Genomic DNA, 13,291 nt, shown 5'->3' with positions numbered 1-13,291 from the left:
CGATTGGCAGCGCCTCCCGCCCTTCACCCCGCACGGACCAATGGCAGCCGTCCGTGCGAGAGAGCGAGCGGGGCGGGGAGGGCGGTCCTTCCGGTGCGGCCGGGCGGCAGGGGCAGGGCGGCGCCATGTTCCGCCGCAAGCTCTCGGCGCTCGACTACCACAACCCGGGCGGCTTCAGCTGCAGGGGTGAGGGGCCACGGGAGCCCTCGGGGGGCTCCGCTTCCCCCTCACGGGGCTCCCGGCCTGACGGGGCTCCGTGCCCGCAGGCCTCGCGGCGGCCCGGCCCGGCCCAGGGGCCCAGGCAGCTCTCAGGGCCCCCCCCCGGCTCCCTCACGGTCTCCTCACGGGCCCCCCCCGGCTCCCTCACGGGCCCGGCCCGGCGGCGGTGCGGAGCTCGGGGCCCGGAGGGTGCCCCGCAGCCCCGGCAGCCCGCTTGAGGCCCGGCGGGCGGCTCGTTCCTGACGCGGCGCGCTGCTTTTGCCGTATATGCGGTTTTTTTCGCTTAAAAGGGCGCTGAAACAAATGTTACAGAGAGCCAGGGTGCGCTGCTGGGAGCTGGGGGTCGGCTGCTTAACGGCTTGGCTTCAGGGCTCGTCTCTCTTTCCAGGCGCATCTGCTGTCGTCTTCTGTTGTCGCGCACCCTTAGCTCTTTGTAGTTGGCGTTTTTTTTTTTCCTCAGGGGTTTGTTTTGGCAGTGCAGAAACTGTAAAAGTTGTTACTGAAAGCTGTAATTCACGGATGTTGCGACCAGGTGTTTTGTATGCCACCTTCAGTGGGAGTAGGACGTGTAGAAGTTGTAAAAGTTACTGAAAGCTGTAATTCACGTACGTGTAGAAGCTGTAAAAGTTGTTGAAAGCTTTAGTTCACGTATGTTGTGACCTTGTGTTTCTTACACCACCTCCAGCGGCAGCAGGACACCTCAGTCACGCAGAAGACACCCTTGACAGGTAGAAATAGTCCCTGATACAGTCCTCGTCCCTGCTGGGAAAACCAGTGTGCTTACCCCAGTCTGAGCTGCGGTTATTAACCTCATTAACTCAGGATATTAAAACTCATCCAGCGCCCAAATATCAGCTGGTTCCTGAGGTGCTGGTGGTGCTCGAGAGCTGCGAAGCACAGGTGCAAAGAAATTGCTTTGTCTGGTACCATCTTCGGAGCGCAGCCTCTGTGTTGTGGAGCTCCAGCTCCGAGGGCTGAAATGTTGGGTCAACAACCCAGAAAAGTTGAGGCAACAGAGAAGGAAGGAAGAAAATGCCCCTGCGTGGTCACGGGATGTGTGCCCATTGTTCTTTGGTGCAGGCTGGGGTTTGTTGCGGCAGGGGACGTGTTTGTCCGGGCAGCAGAGTTAGGAGCTGAGTTTCTCAGTGTTGTTTCACTTTTCCTTCTTTGCTTAGTAACAGTTCTAATTGTCTTCCTAATAAAAACAGTATTTTGGCTGATGCGTTTTAGTGTAGTCCGTCCACCGTAGCCCATTCAAAGCAACTTGAAAAGTGGAAAAAGCTCCTACTGTTGAGTTTTGGTCAGAGGTTATCCTGGAATACGTGATTTTAGTGTTAGGTATATCTTTCTTCGTGGTAATAAATGAAAGTGCCCAGGGGCACCGGGGTTTGTATGAATCGGATCAGAATTTAGGGGCTTGTTTTTGCCCTTAAGGTGTTGGTTGACTTTTGCTCTGTTTATTCCTCCCCGCAGATGAAACAGAATTCAGGAATTTCATCGTCTGGCTTGAAGACCAGAAAATCAGGCACTACAAGATTGAAGACCGAGGGAATTTAAGGAACATACACAGCGAGGACTGGCCCAAATCATTTGAAAAGGTATTTTGGTGTTCCAAGCACAAACTTAAGCTATAAACATGTCGTATGTCAGTGACAATTCACGGCTTCTGCAGTGCCTTAATGTGAACGACTGAATACTTGCCCTGTGTCTGAACTTCTCAATTTCTGGGAATTTAAATGTATAACTGAAGCCAAGCTGTAGGAGTTAAGATGGTAGAGCTTCTTGTGCGTAATTTTTGCACTGCCGTGTTTTTGCAGTAGCTCCTGTCCTAGTCTTTCTTGCCCGGATTGATTTAGCTGTTGAAATTGGCCGCAAACAAACAGCTTTTTCTGCATTACGGTTGTTCTGTACCAAAATGAAATCGGGTTAGGCTGGTACGGGCTTTGCGAGAGGCTGAAGTAAAGCTGCTGCAGCTCAACTCCGTGCCTCCTTTTAGATGATTTTCCGCTGCTGGTGCGAAGCGTGGCAAGCAGCCATGGCTCCGCGAGCGATCTGCGTGCTCGTGAGCACTCTGAGTCACCGTAGGCTGGTTCTGTGTTCGTTCCCGCTTCCTTTCTCTCACAGCGGCCCCAGGAGGAGCTGAAAACGCTGCTCCTGATGCTCGCTGCCCGTCCATCTCACTCGTTTTTCCTGGAACCGTTACCCTCGTTCGCTGCCCAGGAGGCTTGGAGCTGCAGTGCTTGTGCTTTGCTGGTGGAAGCCCAAAGCGCAGTGCCAAAGCTGATGCCAGGGTAGTGCCCTGAGCTTTAGGCGTGTGTGATACCACGATTACTGGCTGCTGGTACCGTTGTGGTGTCGGTGGTACTTAGCTGCAGCCCTGTGCCGCACCGCTCCACAAAATCTTTCCTGGTGAGGCCAGACTGCCCTTCTCTGCGTGCCTGCCAGCAGAGCTCACCAGCTCGTGTGCATCCCAGCCTCGCTTTGTTCTCCCCTATTGCACGCAATTTTTGCTCAAGGGAAAAATCACGTGTGCTGCCCCCTCAGAATCCTCTGATTTTCATGCAGATGGTTTAAGGGCGTTGTTGTACCTCGATGCCGGTCTTCTGAGAGCTTTGGGTGGCGTCATTCCTCCTTCCTGCTTTAGGTGGGAAGTTTTGCTGTACTAGGTTCTCTGTCCTTCTCCCCCTCGCCTCCGCTCCCTGTGTAAAGAGAACGGAGAGCAAAGGAGTGTCTTTGGGTTCCCCGGTTGTCAGTCTGATGGTAAATGGCATCAGTTACCCACAAAAAAAAAGCAGGTTCCGTTATTAAATGGCAGACTGGAGCAAGCTGTGGAGTGAGGCGCTCTCACGTGCCTCAGGCGGATCAGATGCTGCAGCAGGATGTTCTGTAATGATGCTTCTTGTTAATAATTCTAACTGTAGGGACTGTTCACAAAGCAGTTCTGTGCTCCTCGCTAATCTGTACGAGTGTTTCCTTCCAGTCCATAACACCTGTTCCTTTTCTCCTCTTTCTGCCCCACAGTATATGAAAGATGTAAACTGTCCCTTCAAAGTACAGGAACGACAAGAAACGGTGGACTGGCTCCTTGGCTTAGCAGTGAGGCTCGAGTACGGCGATAACGGTATGATGAACTCCTCCAGCATTTCACGTTGGTGGGGAAGCCTGGTTGGCTATTCAATGTTATGGAGTGTTTGCAAAATTAAGACAATGTCAAAAGTATACATTGCTTTCTTTTTTTAAAAAAATGCAATTTCACGTGCTTGGTTTGGCAGCATATTCAGATGTGAACTGTTTCCATTCAGCTCAGCTCCTGTGGGACAGCGCAGCACCGTACTCACATTTCCTGCTCTGTTTCTGGGTGTAGGCAAACCCGTGGTATATATTTATCCCCTTCTCCCCGTGGTGTTGCCTTTATGAGAACTTACTCCGAAGTCTATTGCGGGCTTTTTCTTTAATAGTGCACGCATTCAGATAAGTTATTCTTAAACCCTCATTCCACAGGGAGCAGATCCTGAACCCTTGGGAAGTGGGACAAGGGTATGAAAGAGTTGAATGGAGCCTCAGCAGCAGTTTGGTTACAGGGGGAATGCTGTGCATTACAAATGTAACTACTGCAAACGTTATAATAGGCAGAGTGCTGTTTTCCATTACCTTTAATTGCTGCAGGGCTGAGCTCTGCCCAAGACAAGGACGGGGTGTAAACCCTTTCAGTCCACAAAGCTGGTTCTTAGTCTGTCCTGGTGGAGAAAGTGAGCTGCCTGGGACTCAGGTTTACGTGGAGATGGAGGAAACAGCAGAGGTTCCGCCTCCGAGTGCTTGAAAAGCACATCTGTGGGGCGTCTCTGAATGCTGCGGTCTGTAAAGCAAAGCCTGCGTTGGAAGCGGTTTGTTCGCTGATTAGAACCACCCTGAGCCCGCAGTTCTTGATCCCTGCGTGTGCCGCTGCTAAAGGCAAAGGGCCCGTCTTAGGTGAACTGATGGAAGTTGCAGCTCGTCCAGCTGCCTTCTGGGAGGCTGCGAGAAGAGTGTCATGACTTAAGTGTGGAGCGGGCTCCGATGCTGCTCTGGATAGTACGTGGTAAGCTCTGGGTGGGTGGGAGCTGTTAGGACAGCTCGCTAGGACGGCAGCCTTCGTGGGGGGTTTAGCAAGGGGCTCCAAAATGGCAGCGTATCAGCCAGCAGGCTCCTGGGTGTGCGCCGCACCCCAAAAACGCAGCAAGTTTGGCTCTAAACTTCTAACTAGTTACCTTTTAATTAGCCCCAACAGTGATCGTGTTTGCTTCTCAATTTCACAGCTGACAAGTATAAGGACTCTACCCCTGATGCTGCTAAAAATACTGACAATACAGCAAAGAACGCAGAACCGCTGATTAACTTGGATGGTAAGTGTGCAACAGCGTTGGATATGATGGCTGCGTCGTACACAAATGTCTTCTGTAGCCTGCATCAAGTTCTTTGGATTTTAAGTTGTTGCTGTACTATGATACATCCAACTTTTTAAAGCCACGTTTAAAGCTTTAGGAATGCAGGGTTCATATACTTCTTAATGCTGTCCCAAACTGTTTCTCTGTGAACAGTGTTCTGAAAGTTACCTCCAGCTGTTTGTATCTGCATTCCTACTAAAGGACAGAGAAGCTGCTCCCTGCGAATACCAGGTCTCTGGGTGTGCACTGGTGCAGACCTTTCCCTCTTGGGGAAGGGCAGGGGCACAGAATCTCCCAGCAGAGAGGTACCCAGAGACTTGAGCAGATGCAAAGAAGTTGGGAGGGCTCTGAGCAGGCAGCGAGGAGGCAGCTGGGTTTTTTTTTTTACCTTTTTCTCATGACCACTATCTTTCTTGATGGCTAGGCATGTTTGCAACAAGTAGGACTGGTGGGAAAGCAGCCACTAAAAATAGCCTGAAATCCCCCAAATCTTCCCTCGTTACTCCTTGTACAGAAAGACAGCTAGCGACTGGCCCTACTCCCAGCCAGCAGGCGCAGGTAGAAAGCTTTCTAAAAGAGAGCGTCTTCACGATAGGCTCTAATTTCAAAGCCTTAACACTGGTTTCCTTTGTAGTAGGACATGGGTAACGTGCTTTGCATTGGCAGCAATGCTGCTTGTGCTTGGATGGGGTTCTGCAACCCGGTTACAAAGCCTAGTGGCCCACTTTCATTGCTTTGTACCTTTTATAACCGTGTGCAGGCTTCAGCCTTGCACCAAACGGAACGCTTCCCTTCTGTTACTGCTGTGGTGGCCAAGTGGTTGCTTGCCGCTGTGTCTGTGTGGCCTGCACGCTTGAGGGCAATCTGATACCATGGAATCAGGAAGCTAATGATCTTCTGCAGCCAGTTAAACTATCGTTTGTTTTCATTGTTATTTTTCACAGTGAATAATCCTGATTTCAAGGCTGGAGTGATGGCTTTGGCTAATCTGCTTCAGATCCAGCGACATGATGATTACTTGGTAATGCTTAAGGTGAGCTTCACGGTTTTCAGGTCTCCTTTCTTCTCTTTTTGTTACCCAGTGGCTCCTGTGCATGTGGTACCTTGTGGTACACATTTACTGATAACTATGACTTCTTTAGGAACAAAGAGAAAGTTTGTGCCTTTTCAAGTAGATAAGAACACGCAGTATAAATCACAGAAATTAATGCAGGGCTAATTATCTTGGTAAACAGTTTGATTGTAGCTGAGTTCCTGGAATTGCAATGCTAGCTGAGAACTGCTGTTCAGGATTTGAAGTGCTCTAGGTTAGCAGAAGTTGCTTTGTGAGGTTTCTGTAAACCTCAGAAATATTGATGGACACACTTGAAGGCTAGCATTGCGTTCTAATTCTAGAAATGAAAAGAGAAACTTGAAAACAGAGGTTAAGGGATGCAAAGGATGCTTTAAAACAACACAGGGAGAAGCCACAGTTAGATGGTGCCTCCTCATGACTTTTGGGTCCTATGAATCCTTTGTTCCTTGTCACTACCAAAGTCTGTTTAGTTTATTCTTAACAGCTGATTATAGCCCTTAAATGCAGTAAATAAGCAAATTAATTTTGTAAAGCTCTTCTTGTGACTTTGGGAAAACTAGTGACTTAGTGTTGGAATTCTGTTACCTGTAAATTTCAGGTTGAGGCTGTGTTCTCCAAGCCCTGTATTTAGTGAGGTGGTGGCAATCCAGAGTTCCTACGTGATCATGCCGTGATATGGAGATACACTTAGCTTTGTTTGGCACCAAAGTAAGCTTATTTCGCTGAACAACAAGAGAATAATGCCCATCCGTTACAATATGCCAGATTTGTCTTGGAGAAACTAATGCAGTGAATGGGTGCTGAAGTTTGTGTGGTGTAAGTCTGTAACAGGTAACACATCGTCGTATTAGCCTGGGTTCCTGAGGAAATGATGACCTAGAGTTATCCTGTCAGCTACCTTCTCCTTTTCTCCTGTATGGTGTCCTCCTTCACTTCCCCCAAAAGTCCTTGAATCCTTTACAAATCCTTAAAGAGAGGTGGAGGTCTCAGTTCTCCAAACCCATGAAGAAAAAAACAAAAAAAAAAAAACATAAAACCATAAAGTAAAAAAGGATACGAGGTAGAGGAGACCCAGTGAATGGTGCTGTTGGGGATCTGTAGCGTGATCTCAGCCCTTGTCCGGCAGAATTCCTTTAGCTGCTCTTACAGATGTGTCTCGAGGCTAGCAACCGTTATCTGGGTCCACCTGTTTGGTACTAACAACCCAGAGTGTGTGTTCTGCATGAAAGTATTTACATTTTTGTCATTCTTTTGGCATTTCTAGTCTCACTTTTTTTTTTTGTTTGGAGGTAGTTGGACAAAACCACAAGCCTGAATTTTCCTCCTTTTAATTGCCTTAAGAACAGATTCTTGCGATAACAATTTCTGTCGCACAAACAACAGCAACGCTGGCCTTCAGGGCTTGATGATAACGAAATGTGTCAGTGAAACTCTTTAATTCTACACCACGTTGCCCGTTGCAATGCCCATACATAGAGATTATGATGCATGTTCAGCCTTAGACGCTCTGGAATGGCTCCGTAGGGAAGGCGGAAGGGTGCGAGCCTGACGCAGGCATCTGGCCAAACCTTGGCCAGAAGCAGAGAGGTATTTGGATCCCCCCCTTTTACTGTTTGCAATTTGGGAAGTTGGTCACAAACCATCTATGTAACACAGTTACACGCTTTTTCTAATGTAAAAGCCACTCAGGATTCTCCCGTGTGAGGTCTGCTTTCACTGCTGGAATTTAAAGCTAAGCTTCTTATCAAATCACTTCTTATATCCAGGCCAATTCCCTCAGTTAGATTTCTAGAAATGCTCGCTGCCAGCTTTTTAGGATCACGTCTCCGCTCTAATCATGAACAAAACCAGGAGAAATCGTGGGGGGGAAACATGAAGCAGCATGACTGCTTCTGTCACGTTCGGCTATTCATCAGGGAAGGTCTGCAGAGTGTGTTTGACAGACCAAGTGTTTTTCAGTGGAAGAATGCCTGCCTGGTATTTCTTTGTTTGTTTCTGGAGGCATTTGCAGCTGTAGGTATCACAACTAATAGCTCAGTGTGATTTTGCGCTGTGTTCTGGAGCCAGTAAAAACAGATGAGCAGCAGGATTGATAAGACTCTTTTTGTTTCTGTGTCTAGAAATAAATATTTTCTTGTTTTTGTCTTTTTAAAGCCTGGCTGGGTAGCCTCGTTCCAGGTTTCTCTGTATGTGAAAGGTGGCTCAGTACCTACTAAAAGATCCCTGTAGGGGGAATGCCTTCCTGAAGAAGCTGTATTGTTGCGGCATTAGAGGTGGAACAGTGTAATCCAGGCAGCGTAAGCTCAAAAATAAAAATGCTGCTGCTTCGGGATCGTGACTAACTCAATTTAGGAATGGCAAACTTTCTTGGCTGTTCCTAGTACTTTGCAGTTTCTGGCCCGGTGGTGGCTGAAATGAACAGTGTGGCGTCCTCACCTCTTTTGGTTAACCTTCCCCACTCTGCCTGCGTAAGCTGCTCCTGACGAGGAGTAGTGCTGTTTGCAGGGGTGTAAGGTCCGAAGGAGTTTTCCAAAAGCCTCTCACAAAGCTGTGGTTATGCTGCATTAAAATGTTGGCTCCTTTTCCCATGGATTTTCTGCGAAATGCATCAAGACGTAAATGAATGACTCTGGCCTTTAAATGTTTTTTCCTAGGCGATTCGCATTTTGGTTCAAGAGCGCTTGACGCAGGATGCCATAGCGAAGGCCAATCAGTCCAAGGAGGTTTGTATATACAGCGCACAAGTCCGGTGTTAATTGTTCGATGCCTGCCATCTCTGTTTAAGTGGGTGCTGTTTAAACACTTCACTTAATTGGGTGCTGAAAACTTGCTTTGCTTTGCCAATTCTGAACCTGGAAGACCCAAAGGGGAGCGTACAGAGCTCTCGCCTCAGTTGTGTACAAAATGTACGTGTACAATACCACATGCGAACAGCTGTTTTCCCATCCTAGTGTGCACTAAAGGGTTACAGTTCATCACAGCAGGACCACAGTGTCCAAAGAAATACATGCCCTCGCTTTCCTTGGAATCAGCAGGGTTGGCTGCGTGAGCAGGTGAAGCGTTCCTTGTATGGAGTGTTTTGCTGCTCAAGTCTCACGCGTTTGAAGAATGGGATGTCGGTCACCCAGCTCCTCTCTCCCTTCCCCCTAAGTGAGAAACGGCGAGGGAAACGTCTACAATTAAGCCTCAGATTCCGCAGAATTATTTCTTAACAACGAGCTGTCTGTAAGACGTTGTTTGTGGGTCGGATGAATAACGCGCCAGTGATTCTCTGTGAATTGACTGTTTTTCCAGATTGTCATTTCTTAAACATCCCAGTTCTCCAGCATTTGGCATAGCAGCTGTTGGCGTCGGGTATCGGGTGCAGCCAAGGCAGGGAGCCTCCCTTGCCCTGCAGATTGTGTTTAGAAATGTCCTTGCTAAAGCAACTGGGTCTGGTCAAAGAGGGCAAGTCCCTTCATCTTTTCTGGCAGCTGTTCAGAGCAGCCCGTGCTTTATTTGTTATCATAACGCTGCTTCTGGTGTTTACTAAGTGGCAACTGCAGGTGCTCAGAAACACAGTGCAGTCAGTAATTGCCAGGAGCCTTGGGAACAGTAAATCAGAGCTTTGGACTCCTATATCCAAAGATATAAAAGAGCAGGAAAAGACAAAAGCAGCTGGGATCGCCGTATTCGTTTTAGTTTCTTTAACTGCTGCTAACAAAAGGCAAGCCTTTGTTGTTGTTTACATAGCTGCAAAGCCGACATGCAGGGACCAAAACGGGATTTTCCACGTTTGGCAGAAGGTCTTTGAGGATCAGGGAATTTTTTCATAACAAAAAGCAATATTCGGTAGGTCCTCGGAGCGTGGTCTGGTTGAAATGTCCCGGTGTCACCGAGTGTGATAACGTCACTGGAAGCATGTTCTTGTGATGAGTATTAATTTCCAAGTGAGGTGGTGAAAAGGCAGAGGGTTGGAGGCAGGGAAACAGCTTTTTCTGTGCCAGTAGTGATCATCAGTATTGTAATACACTGGGTAGATGGAGAAAATATCTAAACCAGTGAGGACAGCTGGGTCACGGGATAGGAGCTCGGGAAAATAAACCTCTGCTCCTGGCTTTGGCTGGCTTGGTAATGGTCAGAATACCAGCCAGTGACACTGTGTATTAAACTCTTTCCAGGGTCAAGACTTATAATTGTTTGACTTCTGCATGGCTGAGGACTTAATGCATCTCATGACATTTTGTATATTCTTGGCAATGTCAAGATACGGTGGGGATAAGATAGAATAGACGTAGAAGCGTCCTCGCTGAGGGATATGTATGCTGAGGACACTTCCACTGCTGTGCTTGCAGTTTACAAAATAAAATGAGATTTATCTCGGGCTGTCAAGCTACGGTTTTAAAGATAAGGAAGACAGGTTTTAAAAAATAATATTTTGAATGGCTTGCAGTTCAGTGTCTGGACAGGATTCAGATTGGTACCAACAGGCTCTGAGCCTGTCTTAGGCTTCTTCCCTTAGCTGATGAGTGTATCCCAGGTAGGATCAGGTGCAACAAATGCCGTTGAAGCAGTCCTTCAGGGTCACTGTAAGGGAGCTCCTGGAGGCTGTGCCTGCTACAGGTTTAAAGGCACAATAAAGGGGGTACATTTTCCCCCCTACTTTGAGATCTGGACACTCTTCTCCTTCTGCTCCCAGGGTATCTAGTTTTATTGTCGACAGCTCCAGTTACAGAGGAGATGCCTGCCGTGGTCAGGCCCGTTGCAAGCATTTTGTGCAGCAGTTTTATTTAAAACTTCCGGGTAAAGTGAGGCTGTGAAATGACCTGCTCTGCGTGGTAACAGCTGGAAAGGTGCTCTTCGTTTCTCTGCCTGTGCACTGTGCAAACGAACACATTCCTTTTCTGGTCGTGGGAGCAGCGGGTGCCGGGACAGCCCAGTGCCCGCTACAAGACTGCTGCGGGGCTGGGAAGGGCCACGGCCACTGCTCTGCCAAGGGCAGCTTCCAGCAGAGGGAGCAGACAGCAGCGTGAAAAGGGAGCTGACATCAGGGTGGGGGAGCAGGACAGGGGAAGCAAGGGGTGTCTGAAGAGACCGGCTGCTTTCTGGTGCCACTGCGGTCACTCAGCATCGGTCGCTCAGCATCGGAGGTGCCTGCGACAGCCCTGGGGAGTTTGTCAGCAAAGAAGTGGCTGAATCAGTACTCCGGTGTTCCTGAAACGTGTTAAGGTGGCAACGAGGTCTTCGCAGTCTTAAATATAAAGCTATTAAAGCATACTATGGTCTGATACTGCTGGCTTCTGTCTGAAGCGGCACTAGCAGTATTCTTAGCAACAGGCTGTTTAAATTTTAGCGATAGCGTGCACTCATGCAGATGTGTTTTTAAGATTATATACCCCTTTATACATATTTATGTATATATATTTATATAGATGTATATTTATATATATATATATATATACCCCTTTATATTAAGATTATATAACCCTTTAAAAGAAAACCTCACTGCGTAGGAGGTTTGTAGCCCCATCACTGTAGAAACTAATGGCATTGAACGTGGATGTTTTTGTTGTGCAAGGCGAATGCTGAGAAGTTACATAGTCGGTAAAAGCAACCTCTAAGATTTTCATTGTTTAAATCAATTTCTGTGTATGCTGAAATACGCTGAACACTCACTCACCATGACAACTTCTCCACAGCTGAAGAGGGTAAAAGAAATAGAGCAATGCTTATAAATAACCGCTAATAAAACTATAAAACTTCTACTTGCGCTGTTTTATAGAGCAAGTGTTTAGAAAATCAAGCGTTTAGATTTATTCCTACGCTCAGCGCTTGAGAAAATGCTTCGGAGGACGTTGATGGAGGCTGCCAGTTCAGTGCCTGAGAAACTCACTTGATTACAGCTTGCTTCCAAATCAGACAATGCTTTGAAATCTGGCAGCTGTTTAAATGCAATAGTTACCAAGAAAGCCTAGTTTGTGCGTGCTTTTTGTTTGTGTCTGGTTAGGGATGTTGCTGTATTGGGTGTTCTCCTGCAGTACAGCTGGTTAGCCTTTTAAGGATTGACCATGGGCAGCATGTATTCAGTGGGACTCTCTCGACAAGTAGGGGAATATTGTTAAGGATGAAGGTTTTTCATTATTAATATTCTGTGTCTGATGTTTCAGGACGCACGAGCAGTCATGTAATTGAGCGTGATGATTTTTTGAAGTTGTTGTGTGTCCTCTCCTCCAGAGTTATCTGGTGTAATACTTGATTTTATTTTCCAGGCATGCAAAATGACATTTCTAATTGCATTTGAACATGTTCTTTCTTTTTAAAGGGTTTGCCTGTTGCTTTAGAAAAGCACATTCTTGGTTTTGACACAGGAGGTAAGCAGCTCGCTTCATGTTACTTCTAAATAGCTGTGCTTGTCGTTGTCAAAGTAGATCACTGTCAAATATGTAGATAATGTGTACAGTAAAAAAAAAAAAAAGCGTGATTCTTCTGGAAGCCTGTAGTGGAAAGAATTGCTCCCTCCCAGCTTATTTATGAGCACTCCTGAGCATTTTGTGTTGGAACAAAAAAGCACAAATCTTAGCTGTGGAATATATTGTCTGGGAGTAATGCTTCAGTGACAGCCACATTTGCACCCAGAAGGAATGCCTGTTACTGTTGCCTTGTACAACCTTACTCCTACCAGCAGAGGACCTCTGTGCTTCTCCCCTGTGTTCTAGCTACCTGATTTACCTAAATCTAACAGGAGGCAGTGCAAATTGGCCTGACCTGAGAGTTTTTTGCAAGCAAGAGTCCGGTGGCACGGGCTTCACTAGTCTGGCTTCACTTTTGCCCCGCGTACAACTGGGTTACTACTTGGAGTGCTTCGTACTGACCCAGCTTGGCTGGGGATTACTGCACGGGCTGCACAAAGCCGAGTGAGATTTTGCAGAGCACCCTGCCCCTCTCTAGCAGCAGGGAGAATTCCTGAGAAAGGAGTTCCTGTTTCAAGTCTGGAAACTACAGGCATGAATGAGCCGCACAGTGTTAACTTAGATTAAGCTGTTCTCAAGACCTTCGAGTCAGATGTAAATGCTTGATGCTTCTCTTTTTGCAACTCACCCAGATGCCGTTATCAACGAAGCTGCCCAAATTCTGCGACTGCTGCATATAGAGGAGCTCCGAGAGCTGCAAACAAAAATTAACGAAGCGATCGTAGCAGTTCAGGCAATTATTGCTGATCCCAAGACAGACCACAGACTGGGGAAAGTTGGGAGATAAAGGGATTAAAGCTTTTAGTCCCTTGTGTACTTAGTACAGCTAGGAACTATGTGCAACTCTACAAGTCTGGCATGCAGTTTGAAATGGATATTATTTTACTGATATGAAAGAAAACAGGAAATTGAGTTCTGACTGTTCTAGTGAGTTACCGTTTTTCTTTAAATAAATGAAGTTTGGGAAGTAGAAGCAAGTTGTTCTCATTAGCTCTGAGTTGGCAAATATGGCTTTTTTTTTCTTTGTGTTTGGCTTTGTGTGGAGAAGGGAGTGTTTCATAAAGGCTCTGGAGATTCCTCTTTTGCTGAGGTCCTGCCATGTGAAACAGCTTGCTCCTGGCTTG

At 47.2% G+C, this 13,291-nt stretch overlaps 1 protein-coding gene across 1 annotated transcript; it reads left to right on the top strand.

The window, feature by feature from the left end:
- Positions 1 to 27: 27 nt before the first annotated feature.
- RTRAF (RNA transcription, translation and transport factor) lies at positions 28 to 13,140 on the top strand. Its single transcript, XM_048066158.2, has 8 exons — positions 28 to 186; positions 1,693 to 1,817; positions 3,241 to 3,340; positions 4,515 to 4,601; positions 5,588 to 5,676; positions 8,373 to 8,441; positions 12,020 to 12,068; positions 12,800 to 13,140. The coding sequence occupies exons 1-8, from the start codon at positions 126 to 128 to the stop codon at positions 12,952 to 12,954; spliced, it is 735 nt and encodes a 244-aa protein (XP_047922115.1). The 5' UTR covers positions 28 to 125; the 3' UTR covers positions 12,955 to 13,140.
- The last annotated feature ends 151 nt before the right edge of the window (positions 13,141 to 13,291 follow it).

Source organism: Anser cygnoides, chromosome 5, assembly GCF_040182565.1.
Source record: "Anser cygnoides isolate HZ-2024a breed goose chromosome 5, Taihu_goose_T2T_genome, whole genome shotgun sequence".
Classification (NCBI taxonomy): domain Eukaryota; kingdom Metazoa; phylum Chordata; class Aves; order Anseriformes; family Anatidae; genus Anser; species Anser cygnoides.
The sequence above is the reverse complement of the archived record's forward strand: the minus strand, read 5'-3'. Positions and strand labels throughout refer to the sequence as shown.

What these genes read in the sequence shown, in the direction of transcription:
- RTRAF (XM_048066158.2), top strand. Translation starts at nt 126, where the DNA reads ATGTTCCGCCGCAAGCTCTCGGCGCTCGACTACCACAACCCGGGCGGC. An exon ending in GGGCGGCTTCAGCTGCAGGG is followed by an intron (nt 187 to 1,692) that starts GTGAGGGGCCAC and finishes TCCTCCCCGCAG; the next exon opens with ATGAAACAGAATTCAGGAAT. An exon ending in AGGCCAATCAGTCCAAGGAG is followed by an intron (nt 8,442 to 12,019) that starts GTTTGTATATAC and finishes TTCTTTTTAAAG; the next exon opens with GGTTTGCCTGTTGCTTTAGA.